Consider the following 16644-nt stretch of genomic DNA (forward strand, 5'->3'; position numbering starts at 1 on the left):
GAATCGTTCTACTCAGAATTTGCAAAGAGATCAGGATGATCTTTACGTCTCCCTCGTTCCTTGGGGGTAAGTAAATTGACTTCCCTTTATATAACCATTAACTACCTCAAAACCCTTTAAACTCAAGGAATCGAAAGTCAGTGCCACAAGGTCACGTGGAATGATCCCGTCAACGAGAAATGTATGACGTGACGTGCTTGTAATCTTACAACATCACTGAACATCACTGAACATCCATCAACAATTGAGAACAATATTCTCTACATCCATCTACAGAACAAACCTTTTGACTCTCCAATACCAGTAGACTCTTCAAAATGGCCTCCAAGTTCTATCACGATGATACCCCAGCAGAAATCAAGAATGCCAAAGTCAGACAGACCCCAGAGCAGATCACAATGTAGAAGTACGAACTAATACGGGGTAAACCAGGGGCTTCATTTGATTACAATGTCAACACCCAACGGCAAAAAGGTTCAGATATTTCTTGAGGAATTGAAGGAGAAATATGGAACAGAATGTAAGCTGCATGGCACGCCTGGGCATTTAATCCAGGGAGATTTCCCTGTCTGAAGCTAAATGTTATCAGACACGAAAACACTCATTAATATCAGCACAAATGAGCAGAAGAAGGATTGGTTCCTCAAGCTGAACCCAAATGGTATGTCGTTCCAAGAATTGAAGGACTTTGACCTCACGTAGTCAATTCAGGAAGGATACCAGTCATTGTCGACAACACAAAGAGCCCACCTTTCGCGGTCATGGAGACTTCTGCCGAACTGCTCTATCTCCTCAAGGAATTCGACCATAATGATGCTTTCGGTTTCAAAGACGAGTTTGAACGAAATGAATGTCTTCAGTGGCTGTTCTTCTGGCATGGCAGTGGACAACCAATCCAGGGTCAGTTGAATTGGTTTTCAAAGAATGCAAAGGACGATCATCGTGAGTTTTCACACCATATCAAATGCATACAGTAGATGATGCTAAGAGACACAGTGGCGCTTAATCGTTTCAAGAATGAAACCCTGAGAGTTTACGAAGTCCTTGAGATCCAACTTTCAGGCAGATATACGGGCCAGACTCGTGAATATCTTGCTGGTAAAGGACAGGGCAGGTACTCAGTTGCTGATATTGGGGCTTGGCGTGAGTGAAAATTCTAATGAATCTTGCCTTAGTGCTGGCAGCTGACAATGTGAAGCTTGGATTAATGCCTGGGGCGGGTCTGGTCATATTACTCAAGAGGATATCGATAAGTTCCCGCATTTGAAGGGATGGCTTGAGCGGATTGGACAGCGACCTGCTGTTCAGAGGGGCATTGATCCGAAGACTTGGCAGGTTTGATGGGGGCTGAGGTTGGAGTGAATTTGTTTCCGCTATTTCATACATTACCGTATTGGTCCCGGTATCTATTGTACCTATTGTGGTGTTTAGAGTTTGTGTTTTGCTTAATTAGTGCTTCCTATTGTGGAAAGTTTAGTACTTAGTATGTTTATATTTTTATTAATTCTCCGTATCATCGTCATTTTCCTCCTCAGAAACATAGAAAGCATACTTTCTAGGACGATATCTCGCAAAGTCTACGAAGTTTCGAAGAAGCCGGACCAATACTCGTATAAGTTATACGCCATTCCTATTTGCTTTATTTCATAACATGGATTCGGTGATCGGCCGTGCCAACTATGAAGGGCCCGGGGTACGCCTTCTATTTGATGCTGTCCCTTTTTTATCGACGATGCGACGTGCTTGGCAGCAAAGAGTGGCATGACAGTAAATAATGTTCGGTCGTTTGGAAGAGTGAATATCTTTACGGTACCGAACAAATACTGGCATCAACGACTGTTGTCGATATTGGTTTGCCGGCAATGGAATCTTCGACAAAGTAGTCTGAGCATTCAGAAATGTGTCCGCCATTTATTGATATCCCTCGATAGGCTTACTGCGACCTTGCTGAAGTAACATACGCCGTAACAGAAAGTGGTCAAAATACAGAGAATAAAGGAGCGGAGGTCAGTGAAATTTAATTCACTACGTTCCTCATATCAAGGGAACAATAGCTAGAACCTATATCTCAACAAAACCCCTGAATTCCACAATAGGTACAATACAATACTCCAACTGCGAGCTGACACTTTGCTATAATTACTCGTGAAGATGTGAGTTACCTTTTCCCTCTTGCCTCCATCATTCTTCAATCTGTCCTCATTACCATTGCTTGAAGAGAAGCTCTCTAAAATCAAACACAGAAGCACAGACCAAATTCAAAAGCAATCATGGCGCAAGACCTCCAACCCCTATCGCAACCCCATTCTCCTGAGCCCCCAGAGGGTTACGAAGCTCCAAGCACCCAACTCCCGACTCCCAATTCCTCTCCTCCATTCTCACCAAACCCAAACTCTGCAGCAGGTAGAGCCTGGTTACTATCCACCATGGTTACTACCGCTGAAGAGCTTGCTCGCCACTCTATTCCGCCAACCCCTCCAAAGCCTATATTCAACAATGATTTCTTCGAGGTCCGATCCTCACCAAAAAAGGGACTGGGAGCGTTTGCATCGGTGGATATCCCAAAGGGAACTATCATCATGGCCGAGGAGCCGCTATTTCGAACGGAAGAAAGTCAAATCTTCTGGACCTATGATGCTTTGTCGGATGAGCAAAAGCGGGCATACAAGGGATTATCATGTTGGTTCGGGATCGAAGATCATAGAGTTCCGGCCATCTTTACAACCAACCGGTTTGTCCCTCCAAATAGAAATAACTCAAAGCTCGTGGAACATTAACTGACAATTCTCGATCCAGGTTCGAAACCGGCACAGGCCTAGGCGGTATTTTCCTAGAATCTTCCAGGTTCAATCATGCTTGCCACCCGTACTCGACCTGTACCTACCGCTGGGACGAAGCAGCAAATACGCTGACTTTTACGACCCTTATGGATATAAACAATGGGGAGGAAATAACGATATCTTACACTAATAGGCCTAAAACACTATATCGAAACTATGGCTTCGATTGCGATTGCCCCGGTTGCTCTACCCTGGAGGATTTTAAGGAAGGCTCGCCGCCTGGTGTGGTTATTTCAAGATTTGAAGATACGCAAGTGATGGTGCGCACGGGTTGATCCTGGTGGTGCTGTATTATAAATTTATAATCACTTACTTGGGGTGCGGGATTTTGAATTCGCTGGTTTGGGGCCAGGGGGTGGATATCTGATTTTGAATTCGATAATTATTTGACGGACTGAAGATTGTTCCAGCGAATGTGACGTTTCCATATACCATCGGTGTTTGAATTCGGTCCCCCTAATATGTCCTTTTCGGGGATACATTTAAATGTTTCATCTGCTGTGGGACATTCTTCTCCTCCTGATCCGGTATTGCGGTGAGATAACCAACCCCTTTTCAACAAGATGCTGGTGTTGCCATAATCATCCATGCTGCGTGAAACATTCACCACCATCCGTCTGAGTAACACTTGTCTCGACCATACCCACATTAATTGTGAATGTACAGTATCACATAATATATATCCAAACCCTTCTTTCCGCTCAACGCCAACAAACTTCCACGAAACATCATCATCAGCTTGTTTTCTTTCAACCCACTACACAAGAGCCAACAGTCCCTAGCCCTAACCATAGACGTACCCAACTTCATGATGGACTGCAATGCCACCAGTCTAGCAATAACCAAGACGAATGTCGCGACGCTAGAACCCCCTAAACTAAGCAAAACGTTCAAGAGGTCCGTTCCACCGGCTTTGAGCACACCCGAGGAAAAAAGGATGAGGAGGGAAAAAGAAGAATGGGCAAAGAGAAGGGTGGTAGTGGTCCCTGAGTGGTTGGAGGGTTGTGGGGGAGACGGGTGTGTGGGGTTTGGGGGAGAGATAAAAATTTCAAGAGAGTAGTGGAAGTTAACCAGGAACTTGAATATACAAAACCCGTGATCATCTATATTTTATTCAGACAAGTAGCAGTTGTATGTCATGAAGTGTCATATTAACTAGACACCGTTTAGTTTTGCCCCTGCCTTTATGCGCCAATTCAAAAATCTGGGAACCCCTTTCTGGAAACTATTTGAGTTCTTGGACTTTGGCGGGTACGGGTACGGGTATTGACTCATGAGAGTCTTCAGACCTAGGGTTATATTACTAGTTGTAGTAATTATTATTCGCTTGCTACTTGTCTCTGTCTGAATAACTACAACCCGACATTCACATTAATTATTCCTTATCCTGTTGTAAGACACTAACGATCACCGTCTTTAGGCTCGCCTGCTAATTCTAACCTCCAACATTCTATAAAAGACGCTAGGTATCTTAACACAACCACAGATCTGACTTAAATACAACAATTCATTCAAATACAGAGGATGAACCATGGCACATTGGAAGTGGCCTCGGATATTGAACCCATATCCAGAACAGCATGCTTTTTCAAAAGACTACCCTCCCTCGGAAGATGGACCGGCTAGCCTGGGACGGACAACAGAACATGATGATACGAGTGAAAACGGCACGGAGCTTTACCGAACATCGTGTCATAACGCTGGACTAACAACAGGCTACAGTTCGAACCAAGCTCAAGTTAATTCCACTCCTCAGCGTTCACTAATGGCTAGCATCCGAAAGGATGCTGATATACCCAACGAAGCAATCCTAGAGTTCAGCGCTGAATCTGGTCTGGGAAGGAAGGGGGAAAGTCGAGAAGCGAAAGCCAAGCGCGAGCGCCATCTTGAAGCTCTTGAGTACTACAGAAAGCTTTCGGAGATCCACCAGCGTAAGAGTGATCAAGGCGATAAGACTTATATTACGCGGACGCACCAGGAGGATTACATGAACGAGTTGAAGGCCTACTACACATTAGAAAGGAAGAGAGAGCGAGAAATGGCGTTTGCCCTGAGCCAGAGTGTTCAGATTTGGATGATGTGGTGTGAGTACGAGGGAGGTGTGGGGTGGCCTGGGAGTAAGGAGACGAACGATAGAGAATTGGAGAGAGCTCAGGGTGGTATTTGGGCACAGGATAGGTAGAGTAAGAGATATGAAGGACGATGAGAGTCGAGACAATTGAAAAGAAGAGCAAATATGGCAGCGTAGATATTCAATACTCTACTATGTCCAGGGTTCTGGCTTAGCAAATGATGAATTGTGATTTAAAGGAACATGACAGAACATCTTATCAAGAACGACTGGTAAATTTGAAAAAGAAAAGTACCTATGGGATAGATTTAGCATCAACTTGACGATGAGACATTATTCCTGTACATGGAAATAGCAACTTAGCACCAAAACAATAAAATGTCAAGAGCACTTTTGATGTGGTTGAATTAAGGAGATGTCGATGTCTCCAAGCTTGAAGACAGATCTGTAAGCAAATTAGCATCAATCATGTAACGTACAACATACTGTCAGACATCCTCTATGAATCTATATTGGCAGATGCTTAAGAACATCTATCATCAATTTCAACCCTGTTGGTATCACATAGTGCACTTTGCTGGCCTAGTAACTTGTCTTGTATTGCCTTCGCTCTGTTTGGTGGTTTGGTTTCTAGGTGTCTAAGTCTAAGTGTGGGAAGCAGAGCGAAGAGGTGATGCCTGCGTAGCTTAGTCATCCGCGCTAAGGTCACACGACTATACATGCGAATACATCCCGACAAACTCTCTCTGTATATGAAATTGCGAATTTATCTCAAAGGTCTCCGCTTAACCATCTAATCAGTCCAGCCCAGGTTCAGCACCTGGCTGACCAGCCTTGACTTAAGAATGTCGGAATCACCCCAAGAGCCTAAACCCTCCTCCTACGTTGTGCTTTTATCCGGAACTCATGTAACTGGAAAAGAGACTCTCGCAGTCTCTCTATCACAAGCATTGAGCTGTCCATGGCAGAAGGCCCAAATGATTCACGTATCAGCAACCTTTGGAGCTCAGTCTCAGGCAAGAAGGTTTCAATTATAGCGAAGTCTTTGGGCGAATTTGGGTTTCCAAGATGCGAAGAGCTGGCTTCTTGTCTAATGGAAACGAATCTGACGGAGAATCAGAGGTCGAAATTGACAAGAGGCTGGAGAATAATTGCACGGCGGTCATCACTTGCAATGCGATGCGCAAGCCAGCTCGAGATGCCATTCGGGATGTTATGCTAGCGCACTCGATCAAGACAATTTTTGTGATTATGCATATCACGACAGAGACACTTTCTGGGAGGACTTTAGGAGCCGAAGAGCCTGAATTGGCTAAGAGGATTATGGGAGACAAGATAGCAGATATTGAAGAACCTCTGGAGGAGGAAAAGGATGTCATACTGATCGACTCAATACACGACGTTGATACATCATTTTTTGAGATCAAGGAGGGAATAAGTCGGCAGTTTGTAGATCTCTGAGGGGTTTGCTTTTTTATTTCATTAATTCTTCGTAAGAGCCTTCCAACCTCGCCTTCGCAGTCATCTTTTAAGAGACTTGCCGTGGTTGATGATGACGTCCAGGTGTTCCATCAGGGATGTAAATTGCAAGTCTGAGAGGTCGAGGTTGATAGTTGAAAGGTCGACGACGTACTCGATAACCTTATCAATAATTACTCAGACGTGACTCGGTTTTTTGACTTCGTCAAGTCGCATTGCTAAACAGTGTACCTGTGTCACTCTTGGGTGTTGATGAGATATAAGAAAACTGACCTGCCTATGAGCCGGTTAAGAAGACTTAAGAACCCTGTTCGAGAACTTTTGATGGGACGGCAAGGGAAAGAGCCTGGATTGAGGAATTTCATCCGCCGTCTTTGCAAACTCCAAGTCCCAGTTGGTTATTAGCTGTGTCCTGGGTGCCTCTAGGTTTTAAAAGATAATCCGTCGTCTGCAGCAGAGTACCCTTGTGGGAAGCATCCATAGCATTTGCAACGAGCATAGTCATGTTGGTCAAGGCGCTAGTGTGGAAGAGCTCAGGCATAGATAGCGTCACGCCGAATTGGACGCTGAGAGATTAGAGCTTGATGCTTAGGGTTGACCTGCCCCCAACTTAGAATCTGCGTTTGTTTTTTTGGGTTGAGAGAACCTCTCCACCGATTGTTTCCACGGGCTCAAGCTGTACCCGAGAGTGCTATTGTACGCGAAGTCAGGAGCTTGGGGATAGGTGTTTTGTCTACCGCGCCGGAGCTCTATGGCCTCCACGATTTTAGTCTTGTTGAAGATCTGACATTTGCTGACTTCAAGCTAGTTTCTCGGGCTAGGGCCTCTAGGGAACCCTTATACTACTTCACTAGAAGCGCGCCATCAGATACCCCATACAGAATCCACAGCATGATACGAGACAAGGGTTCAGTCCGACGTCGAGAGTAATTTTGAGGATCAGATTGTAGGGATTTCCTTTCAGTATGGTTCTATCCTACTGGATTCTTCCATCGCTCCTGAAAATCGGATTCAGGTCGTCAGGATCGTCTACGACTACGTATTTGTCTTGATTGTCTTCCATTTCATTTGTTTCTCGTACCACTATACTAACTGCTACGCATTCATTATATAGTACTTCGAGATCCAATAGTCTAATAATTTGTTGAGATTTATAATTTCTAGACAAACGAGTTTCGATAAATGTATTGGAAGGGGGAGACAAACATTTTCCTTCAAAGCTGTTTACCTTACCATCATTGTACCCCTATGCCACCTCAATAACTCATTCGTGTACAGCAAAACAAAACACGCAAGGCTCATCCGTCATGTTGACTCATGTTCCACAAAGGAGATTCAAGATATTTCTAAGCAATATCAAAAAGTTGCTTCTAATTTGAATTGATGGGCTGTATCACGAGGTAGACATAACTCAAAGTTGCTTGATCATAAGTACACTTCCGTTAGAAGCCGAAAATACCCAGCACGTCTTTTAATAATACTTTTATTAATGTCATGATTGAGAATCCTGTGAATGGACTGCTAGCGCAAAGCGGCACCATAATGATTCACAGGCCTTTGATTCACAAACGTCTCTGAAACTCACTGATAAAGACATCTAGACTGGTCAGTTTCTTGAATCTCTTCTTTCCCCCACATTCCAAGATTCCAAGTATCTGCTAAAATAAAAAAGTAGCTTCGGTATACCTAGGTGACTTCTGCCGTACAATCTCACAGCCATCAACTACCCCCCTCTTCCAAATGATTACTCCACCACCTCCACCGCCCTCACCACTCAACACGCCGTTGAGACAATGCCCGAATTATTCTCATCGACTATCTGAATTCGCCTCGCACGATCCAACCCAAACCGTTGCTTCGTCCTCTTCAGCCATGACTACCGCAACATCTCAAGCTATGGAGTCAGCTACAGATGGGCCAAGTACTGTTCCATCATCTGAGTGTTCGGGATCCACAGTTTTAATAGACTCGGAAGATCTAGCCCAAATCTTTCGCAAACTCGGCACAGACTCCAGCTGTATAATGACTGGCGATGGAACTTCTCGACCAGGTTCTAGAACGTCGATCGAAAGTATCATGTTTGACCGTCCGCATCCGTATCGAGCAGACGACGACCAATCAGAACCAACGCATTACCATGAAGATAACAGAAAGCTTCACAATGGCGTACTCACACCGGAAGAGGAGAAAGAGGTGATCGAGACTGCCTTCAAAGCCTGGGGCGTTGCTGGAAAACTTCACGGCGCCATTCGTAGAGAAGATATTGCAGATGCTGCTGTGAGGACAGCGTTGCGAGAGAATGCTCCTTTGCTGACGTCTGGTGGATCCGAAAAGTCTGTGGGGGTGGAGATGGATCCTTTGTTTGCACGAGCAGACGAACATATTCGGACTTGTCGCGGTTGTTCACGGCCTGCCGAAACACATCAAAAAGCTACTCCCACGGGAGCCACACCTGAGAACAGAATGCAAGAGGTGCCCCACTCTCAAGAGACGACCCAAATCGAGATGTCTAAGCGACCGGCAAGTTCTAGAAGCCAACAATCCGACAGGAGGACTCTTTTGTCGCAATCCGCTTTTTCCGAAGATGATGAGGAAGACGACCTTGAAACGGATGAGAAAATTTGGAAATTGGGGGCCGAGATGACCTTTGCACTTGGCCATCTTCGCACATGTACAGACTGCTGGTTTACTTTCGATCAAATCTCTATCGCTAAGAAAGAACTCGAGAAGTACCGACAGAGAGCATCCGCAGGATATTCAAGCACTCCGGAAATTCCAAGCGAAGAGCTCTCACAGGATGAAGTAGAAGCGGCTTTGAGTGAAGACATCAGTGCTTTGGAGCAGCACAAGGAGTTCATCACGGGTTATATGGAGCAGGCTTACTATGACATGGCAAGCGCTACCGATGGTGATGGCGAGATTGCTTCCACAGACTGCGTGTTCGGACTTGCCATGGAGCACCTGAAAAGATGTCCAGGATGTCCAGGAAAGCTTGCTGCTCAAGAGGTTACTTCAAGCTGGACCCATGAACACAGTAGACATGACCTAGGTCAAGAATTTCCGATTGATTTCTCGAGAGATCTCGGAGAAGCAGTACCCGATTCAAGCTCTCTGATTCTCTCACCTTTTCGTACCGAATCACCTCAGCTGCAGCCATCAAGTCTTGACCATAACCTAAACCCCAACTTATCCTGGCGCTTCCCTTACGCAACTAGCGATGCTCCTACCATAGACAGTTCTTTCCCTCCAGAAGATGAGGGTCGAGGAAGGTCTCACTACCTCCGCCGCCACACTTCAGATCTCCATTACCACGAGTACAGCTGCATCATATGCGGGCGAACCCCACTCGATTTCCCCGGAGCTGGTTTCTCTCACAATTCATACGACACTCCGACCCCCAGCTCACAGGCCAGCTCTCGCGAGTCTCGAAGCGACGTTAACGTTCGCAGTCCTCGGAGCAGCACACCGGCCTTGACACCCCCACCCGGAGCGTTCCTTCGACCCGTTCGGGCCCGCAGTCCTGGAAGAAGTGCATGTTCTTCGCCAGCACCCTCCGTCAGCGATCGGTACAGCTGCAGTCCAGGACGGTCTTCTTTGCCGCCATTGACTAGACTAGTGTCAAGTAATTGTAATGCACCGCCCGCTGCGTCGCCTTCCCCGAGACGCTGCGTGCAGAGCGATGTTGAGCATCTCGATACGATCACCGAGGGAAATTTTGATTCCCAGTCGAAGGAAGTAGAGCTTTAGTTCTGATGCTAAGTGCGAGGGTTTACTATTGCATGTATGTATTTTATAAAAAAGCGTTGGACATTGATTGATTGCTATGGGAGCACACAACTTGAATGAAGACATGCGACATTTACTTTACTGGACGGAACGAAGGGAGGCATTTCTGTGAAAGCTTAGCATAAATCATGTTGCGATAGACAATAAATCAATGGCTTCCAAAAGCATATTTGCTTGATATGATTGGTTTTAAGAGCTGTTTATGGGGATGAGAAAAGGGGCTCGCTTGCTACAGTGTCCGGCTAAGTGGGTCCTTTCTAGTACACCAGACAATACGTAGAGTACCAGTACGTCACAAATGAGCTGGTTATTACAAGTAGACTGTTAATAGCTTCCCTCCTTTGCCAAGATTTAGATACGACATGGTATCTTGGACATCATACATAGAATTCCGAGATCTTGACACAAACAAATCCAACACAAATATATACAGCCGCCGGGTCTCTACCATTTCCCAACTTTTCCCAAAGAACAAAAGCAAAAACAGAATCCATAAATGGCTGCATCATCCAACGTAGGTATCTCTTCCTGTACCATCTTCAACTCCATCTCCTCCGAGCTTCCAAAATTACATACAATAACGGACACAAATTGACACACCACCCTACACACAGGCAGACGTATGTCTCTACATCCTAGCCATATTCTTGCCCTTCTTGCCCATCTTGATAAAGACGGGATGCGGCTGCGACTTGCTGATTAATCTGCTGCTGTGTATGCTGGGGTGGCTGCCTGGGGTTCTTCGTGAGTTCGAGCTTATATCTATGGATAAAGGGGGATGGGTGGCTAATGAATGGGAATGTTAGATGCATGGTGGGTTATTAGCCAGAATGATGAGGCGAAGTACGATTATCAGTAGAGATAGGAGGTGGGATAGTGGGCGGGGAGCGAGGGTATGGAAAAGATTGTGGTGGAGGCTGGAGACTGGACTCTAGGGCCATTTGGTCGTAGCAAAGAAGCAACTTCACGATGGTATTCATAGAAAGGTAATTCAGAAGAGTTGAGAACTGTTTCGTTGTCATATGATACAATATGTTACATCTTGCGCCATTATTTTAGTCCCCGGTTCCACGCACCAGATGACAGGTAAGATCTTACACTCTACACTGCATTCCAAGCCGTACAATGCAACAAAAGAAGTCTATTGACACACCAAGATCGAAGCTGCAAAAGCAACCTCACTTCTTATGTCTATCCGTTTGCGCCTTCTCGTATATCCCAATAAGTTCCTTTCTAAGCAGGTGTCAGTACGTGAATAGGCATAGCGTGAGGGAGACTTACTGCAATTGACCTGGCGCCGGACTGTAATGACTGAACTCCATTCCAAACTCGCCCTTTCCTTGCGTCGCAGCTCTCAACTGAGAGCTAAAGCCAAACATGGCATTCAAACTACAATCAGCCAAGAGCGTAAAGTCTTCCGGTCCAATCTCCGTATCATTGATAATTGCATTCCGCTTATTCAGCAGCCCCACAATATTCCCCTGGAATTCATTAGGTGCCGTGATGGTAGTCTTCATCAACGGCTCCAAGACCTGGGGTTTGGCTTCTTTGAACGCCTTTCGGAACGCCTGTTGAGTCGAAATCTTGAATGCCATTTCGGACGAATCAGTCATGTGAGTAGCACCATCGTTGACGACCATAGTGGTACCAAGAACAGGGTGGCCGATAAGTGGGCCCTTTTCGCAAGATGCGAGGAAACCTTTCTCGCATGCGAATAAGTATTTTTCGGAAATAGAACCTCCCGTGACTTCTTGTCTGAATTTGGAGCTGCTGTAGCCGTTTGGACCAGGTTCGATGGGCTCCATATATCCTACGACACGGGCGAAATCTCCTGCACCTCCAGTTTGCTTCTTGAGTGTGTGGTCGAATTTGACACTTTCGGTAATTGTTTCTCTGTAGGCGACTTGAGGCTTACCGGTCTCAACTTCGACCTTATATTCACGACGCATTCGCTCGACGTAAATATCGAGATGCAGCTCACCCATTCCCGAGATAATTGTTTCTTGACTCTCGGAATCGACATGCACGCGAAACGTAGGGTCTTCGCGCTGGAAACGAGCCATAGCCTTGGAGAAGTTCGAAGAGTCTTTCGACTGCTTTGGCTTGATCGATAAAGAGATGACGGGATCTGGTACGAACATGGATGACATCGAATATGGGAGGCCACCATCAGTGAAGGTATCTCCGGATGCACAATCAACACCGAACACCGCGCAAATTTCTCCAGCACCGATTTCCGGAACTTCTTCCATCTCGTTCGAGTGCATTCGTACAATTCGGGGGATCTTGACTTTCTTGTCTGTTCTGGCGTTGAAGACGTTCATTCCTTTCTTCAAAGTCCCTTGGTAGACCCGAATGTAGGTCAATTGACCATAATTGCTTTCTTCAAGCTTGAATGCCAAGCCAACGAATGGCAGAGAACCGTAGGAAACGAGTTTAACTGGTTTTTCATCCTTTAGCTTGTCTAGAGCCAAATTTTCAACCTCTGCAGGATTTGGGAGATAGTCACAGACGGCATCCAACATAGGTTGAACAGACTTATCTGCTAGCGCACTTCCCATCAAGACGGGTGTGAACTTCAGTGCGATTGTTGCTCGTCGAACCGCGGCCTTGATTTGTAATGGGGTGGGAGTCTTCTCATCCAGAAAGATTTCCGCAATCTCGTCATCGACATCAGCAAGAGTTTCGATCATCATTGCTCTCCTCTCCTCCACTACATCTTTGAGGTCCGCAGGAATCTCGTCGGTAACTCGCATCGTTTCACCTCTTGGACCTTCGTTGTAGATAGCTTTCATGTTGATTAAATCCACCACACCCTTGAAGGTGTCCTCGGATCCAATGGGCACCTGTAGAGCTGCGGCTGGGATCCGAAGTTTTTGGTTGATTTGCTCGACTGCCTTAAAAGGGTTCGCACCCATTCGGTCCATCTTGTTGACGAAGCTGATTCGGGGAATATTGTATCTTCGCATCTGCCTATCCACAGTAATCGTCTGACTTTGAACACCACTGACGGCACAGAGAATCATGACCGCGCCATCCAAAACTCGGAGAGCTCTTTCCACCTCGATTGTAAAGTCAATATGTCCAGGTGTATCAATCAAATTGATGTGGTATTTCTCCTCCTTGCCGTCTTCAACTTTCAGCCAATCACAGAATGTCGCTGCAGATTGAATTGTGATTCCCTTCTCTCTCTCCAGCTCCATAGAATCCATCTTGGCTCCGACGGCATCTTTGCCTCTGACTTCGTGTATGGCATTGATGCGACCGGTGTAAAAAAGGACTCGTTCGGTTGCTGTTGTTTTACCACTGTCGATATGTGCCTGCAAGTAGAACGATTAGCTAGTGTTTCCTTCCAGGAACTGGTGTCTACGTACAGCAATACCAATGTTTCTAATTCGGTTTAACCGTTCTTTTTCTGTACTATCCAAATTCTCTATAATCTTCTCTTGGGTGAGAGCGGAGGGATCGGCTGCTGCTTGTTTTAAACTGTAACATCAAATCAGCTTCTTGTTCCTAACACGCCATGCGCCAAAAGCAACTCTGCCATTTTCACGAAGCTTCCGGAATCTGCTGCTAGTGAATACATCTGGAGACCGACTAGATACTTACACAGCTTCTGCAACACCAGCTCTTATACATCTCGTTTCCGAAAAGTATCTCTGAGCTCCTTTCCCTCTTGCCCCTATACCTCCTCCAGGCGCAAGCCCCCTACTCGATGCATTTAAGCAGAGAAACCTGGGTCTTGATGCGGAACTTCTGATAGAACCAATTGATGCTTCTGCCGAAGCTGCAGCTCGGACAGCTCTATGCATCCTCATGGTTGTTGGTACAATTGATGGGGTTTGGAAACAGATCGTCTCGACTCAAACATTTTTCTGGATCACGGCTATAATTTTCTCCGTTTCGCACGTGATGGCGTGTATGCTTTTGCACGCGTCTGCCCAACTTTGTACTCAGCATCAACACTATTAAGAGATCCGTAAAAAACCCCCGCGCGGCTCATCAAATGGACACGAAGCTACGAATATACAGAGACCTCATTTGCGCGACTTCGAGATGACAGACGAGCCTCCAGCGGAACCAAAAGATGGACCAGAAGCAAAGATTATCAACGAGCATGACACGCTCAAATATTCTCTCCTCGGACCCTCCTTGACAAAGTCCGGGCAAGATAATGTGGACCAGTCAAAGGTAGGTAGCTCCTTTGATCAACATAAGGCGCTCTCACTTATACTGCCTAGGTCTCAGAAATCATATACAACGCCTCCAAAGGCTCCAAATACTTCAACAACGAAGAAGCCCGAGACAAGAACCTGACTCAAAAGATCGAGCGAATCCTCACCAAGAAGGCACAACTCGAGAGGTTAGACCTAGCTAGTGACCGCCGAAGAGCAGACGATTACATAGCTGAGCTCGAGCTTACTAGAGACTTGTCGCAAGTTGTGGTGCATATTGATTGCGATGCCTTCTACGCGGCAGTGGAAGAGCTCGATCGCCCGGAGCTGAAGGAAGTCCCATTCTCGGTTGGGGTTGGGGTTCTTACAACGTGCAATTACCATGCCAGGAAATTTGGGTGTCGAAGTGGGATGGCGGGGTTCGTGGCGAAGAAGCTGTGTCCGCAGCTCATTCAGTTACCGTTGAATTTTGATAAATACACAGCGAAAGCGCAGGAGGTACGGGAGATCATTGTAGAGTATGATCCGCGGTTTGAGAGTGCGAGTATCGACGAGGCGTATCTCAATATTACGGAATATTGCGAGACGAATGATATTGGTCCCGAAGAAGCTGTGCAACAGTTGAGACGAGAGGTCGAGGAGAAGACCAAGATTACGATTTCTGCTGGTATTGCTGCGAATGCAAAATTGGCGAAGATTTGCTCGAATAAGAATAAGCCGAATGGTCAGTTCAAGTTGCCGAGTGATAGGAACTCGGTCATGGCATTTATGAGGGACCTTCCTACAAGGAAGGTTAATGGTATTGGGCGAGTATTCGAGAGGGAGCTTGATGCTGTGGGTGTCAAGACTTGTGGGGATATATACGCTTACCGACATTACTTGTCGAAGTTGTTTGGTGAGAAAGCATTTGTATTCTTGATGCAATGTTATCTTGGCTTAGGACGGACGAAAATCCAACCAGCTGAAGAATATGAGCGGAAAAGCGTCGGGACTGAAAGCACGTTTGGGGAAATGGGGGATCCAGGGGAGCTTCGTAATAAACTACGAGCTACAGCCGAAGAGTTAGAGAAAGACATGTTACGGACGCAATTCAAAGGCAGGACGTTGTGCCTGAAAGTCAAGCTGCACACATTCGAAGTCTTCACGCGCCAAGTCATACCGCCGAAAGCGATTCATTTAGCAGATGATCTTTACAGATATTCTATGCCAATACTCTCAAAACTAGAACAGGACTTTCCCGGCATGAGACTACGACTCATGGGATTGAGATGCACGCATCTCGTTAGCATGAAGAAGCCCGATACCATGGCTTTCTTCGGCTTCAGAAAGCGTCCTAATTCCTCCACAGAAAGGGAGTCTAGCCCCTCAGATAAATCGAAACGAAGAATCGACGCTCTATCGTCTGATCAAGAGCAATGGGAGGAATGGCCAGATGAACTGCTTTTCGAGGATGCTGAGCGTCAAGAACGAGAAGATGAGTTCAATGAATTAGAAAGTCTGAGCCAGGAGGTTGACAAGCGGAGACATCATGGTAAGGAGATTGTGCCTAACCCGACGCCGAGAAAAGAAACAGAAGAGCCGTGGTGGGACTGTCCTATATGTATGAGACCGCAGACAGCGAGTGAGAAGGAGTTTAATGAGCATATTGATCATTGTCTTTCGCGGCAAACGATTAGAGACGCGGTCCAGGAGACTTCGGAGCAGGAACCTACACCTACTGCTAAAAAATTCAAATTGGGGAGTGAGAAAGGAAGGGATAGGACTGGGAAGGCTGATCCAAAGCAACGACGGCTATGTTTTGGATGAAATCATATCTGGAGTTGGGGACATCAAGCATTTCCACAGGCGTTTAGAGGATACCATTAATGAACAAATGTATTTTCCGAGAGTCAAACTTCAATACAATTCTGCAAGTTCTAGAAAACCCCACGCATCCCATCCCAATGATTGTGTTTCCAGTTATCGTTTCGTATGTATAATATCATCGCATTCATCAATCAAAATGCCTCCCAATCCACGATTTTTCCACTATCCCAGACACCGAATTCGAATCCCAAAACCCCCTCCAACTACTAATCTCTTAATTACGCACCGCCCTCCCTCTTAGCATACTCCTCCTCCATAGCGTCCTCATACTTCTTACTCGCGTCCCCTTCCCCTCCAGACTCGTCGGATCCTCCTTCAAAATACCCTCCTTAACCAACTCCTCAGGCGCCGGCCTATGCGCAATCTTCTCATTCAGCGTATCGGCCTTCATGTTCTTCTCCAGCTCGCGCGAATGGGCCTGGATAGC

The 16644-nt window shown here is 46.1% G+C and overlaps 5 protein-coding genes across 5 annotated transcripts; 4 read left to right on the top strand and 1 right to left on the bottom strand.

The window, feature by feature from the left end:
• Window positions 1–317: 317 nt before the first annotated feature.
• On the top strand, window positions 318–1341 carry yghU (Disulfide-bond oxidoreductase; the record flags this gene model as incomplete). Its single annotated transcript, XM_031148249.1, has 6 exons — window positions 318–371; window positions 433–520; window positions 590–661; window positions 703–942; window positions 997–1143; window positions 1199–1341. The coding sequence occupies 6 exons, from the start codon at window positions 318–320 to the stop codon at window positions 1339–1341; spliced, it is 744 nt and encodes a 247-aa protein (XP_031007038.1).
• Window positions 1342–2270: 929 nt separating this feature from the next.
• set5_0 (SET domain-containing protein) lies at window positions 2271–3115 on the top strand (the record flags this gene model as incomplete). Its single annotated transcript, XM_031148250.1, has 2 exons — window positions 2271–2731; window positions 2797–3115. 2 exons carry the CDS (start codon window positions 2271–2273, stop codon window positions 3113–3115), a joined length of 780 nt encoding a protein of 259 aa, XP_031007035.1.
• Window positions 3116–10672: 7557 nt separating this feature from the next.
• Window positions 10673–10982, top strand: pmp3_1 (Plasma membrane proteolipid; the record flags this gene model as incomplete). The annotated part of the gene is made up of 2 exons (XM_031148251.1): window positions 10673–10690; window positions 10791–10982. The coding sequence occupies 2 exons, from the start codon at window positions 10673–10675 to the stop codon at window positions 10980–10982; spliced, it is 210 nt and encodes a 69-aa protein (XP_031007036.1).
• A 372-nt stretch (window positions 10983–11354) lies between these two features.
• mef1 (Elongation factor G, mitochondrial) lies at window positions 11355–13994 on the bottom strand (the record flags this gene model as incomplete). The annotated part of the gene is made up of 4 exons (XM_031148252.1): window positions 11355–11409; window positions 11458–13496; window positions 13551–13662; window positions 13786–13994. 4 exons carry the CDS (start codon window positions 13992–13994, stop codon window positions 11355–11357), a joined length of 2415 nt encoding a protein of 804 aa, XP_031007029.1.
• A 238-nt stretch (window positions 13995–14232) lies between these two features.
• Window positions 14233–16157, top strand: mug40 (DNA polymerase kappa; the record flags this gene model as incomplete). Its single annotated transcript, XM_031148253.1, has 2 exons — window positions 14233–14367; window positions 14418–16157. 2 exons carry the CDS (start codon window positions 14233–14235, stop codon window positions 16155–16157), a joined length of 1875 nt encoding a protein of 624 aa, XP_031007030.1.
• Window positions 16158–16644: the final 487 nt, after the last annotated feature.

Source organism: Lachnellula hyalina (genome assembly GCF_007821495.1).
Source record: "Lachnellula hyalina strain CBS 185.66 chromosome Unknown contig00034, whole genome shotgun sequence".
Classification (NCBI taxonomy): Eukaryota; Fungi; Ascomycota; class Leotiomycetes; order Helotiales; family Lachnaceae; genus Lachnellula; species Lachnellula hyalina.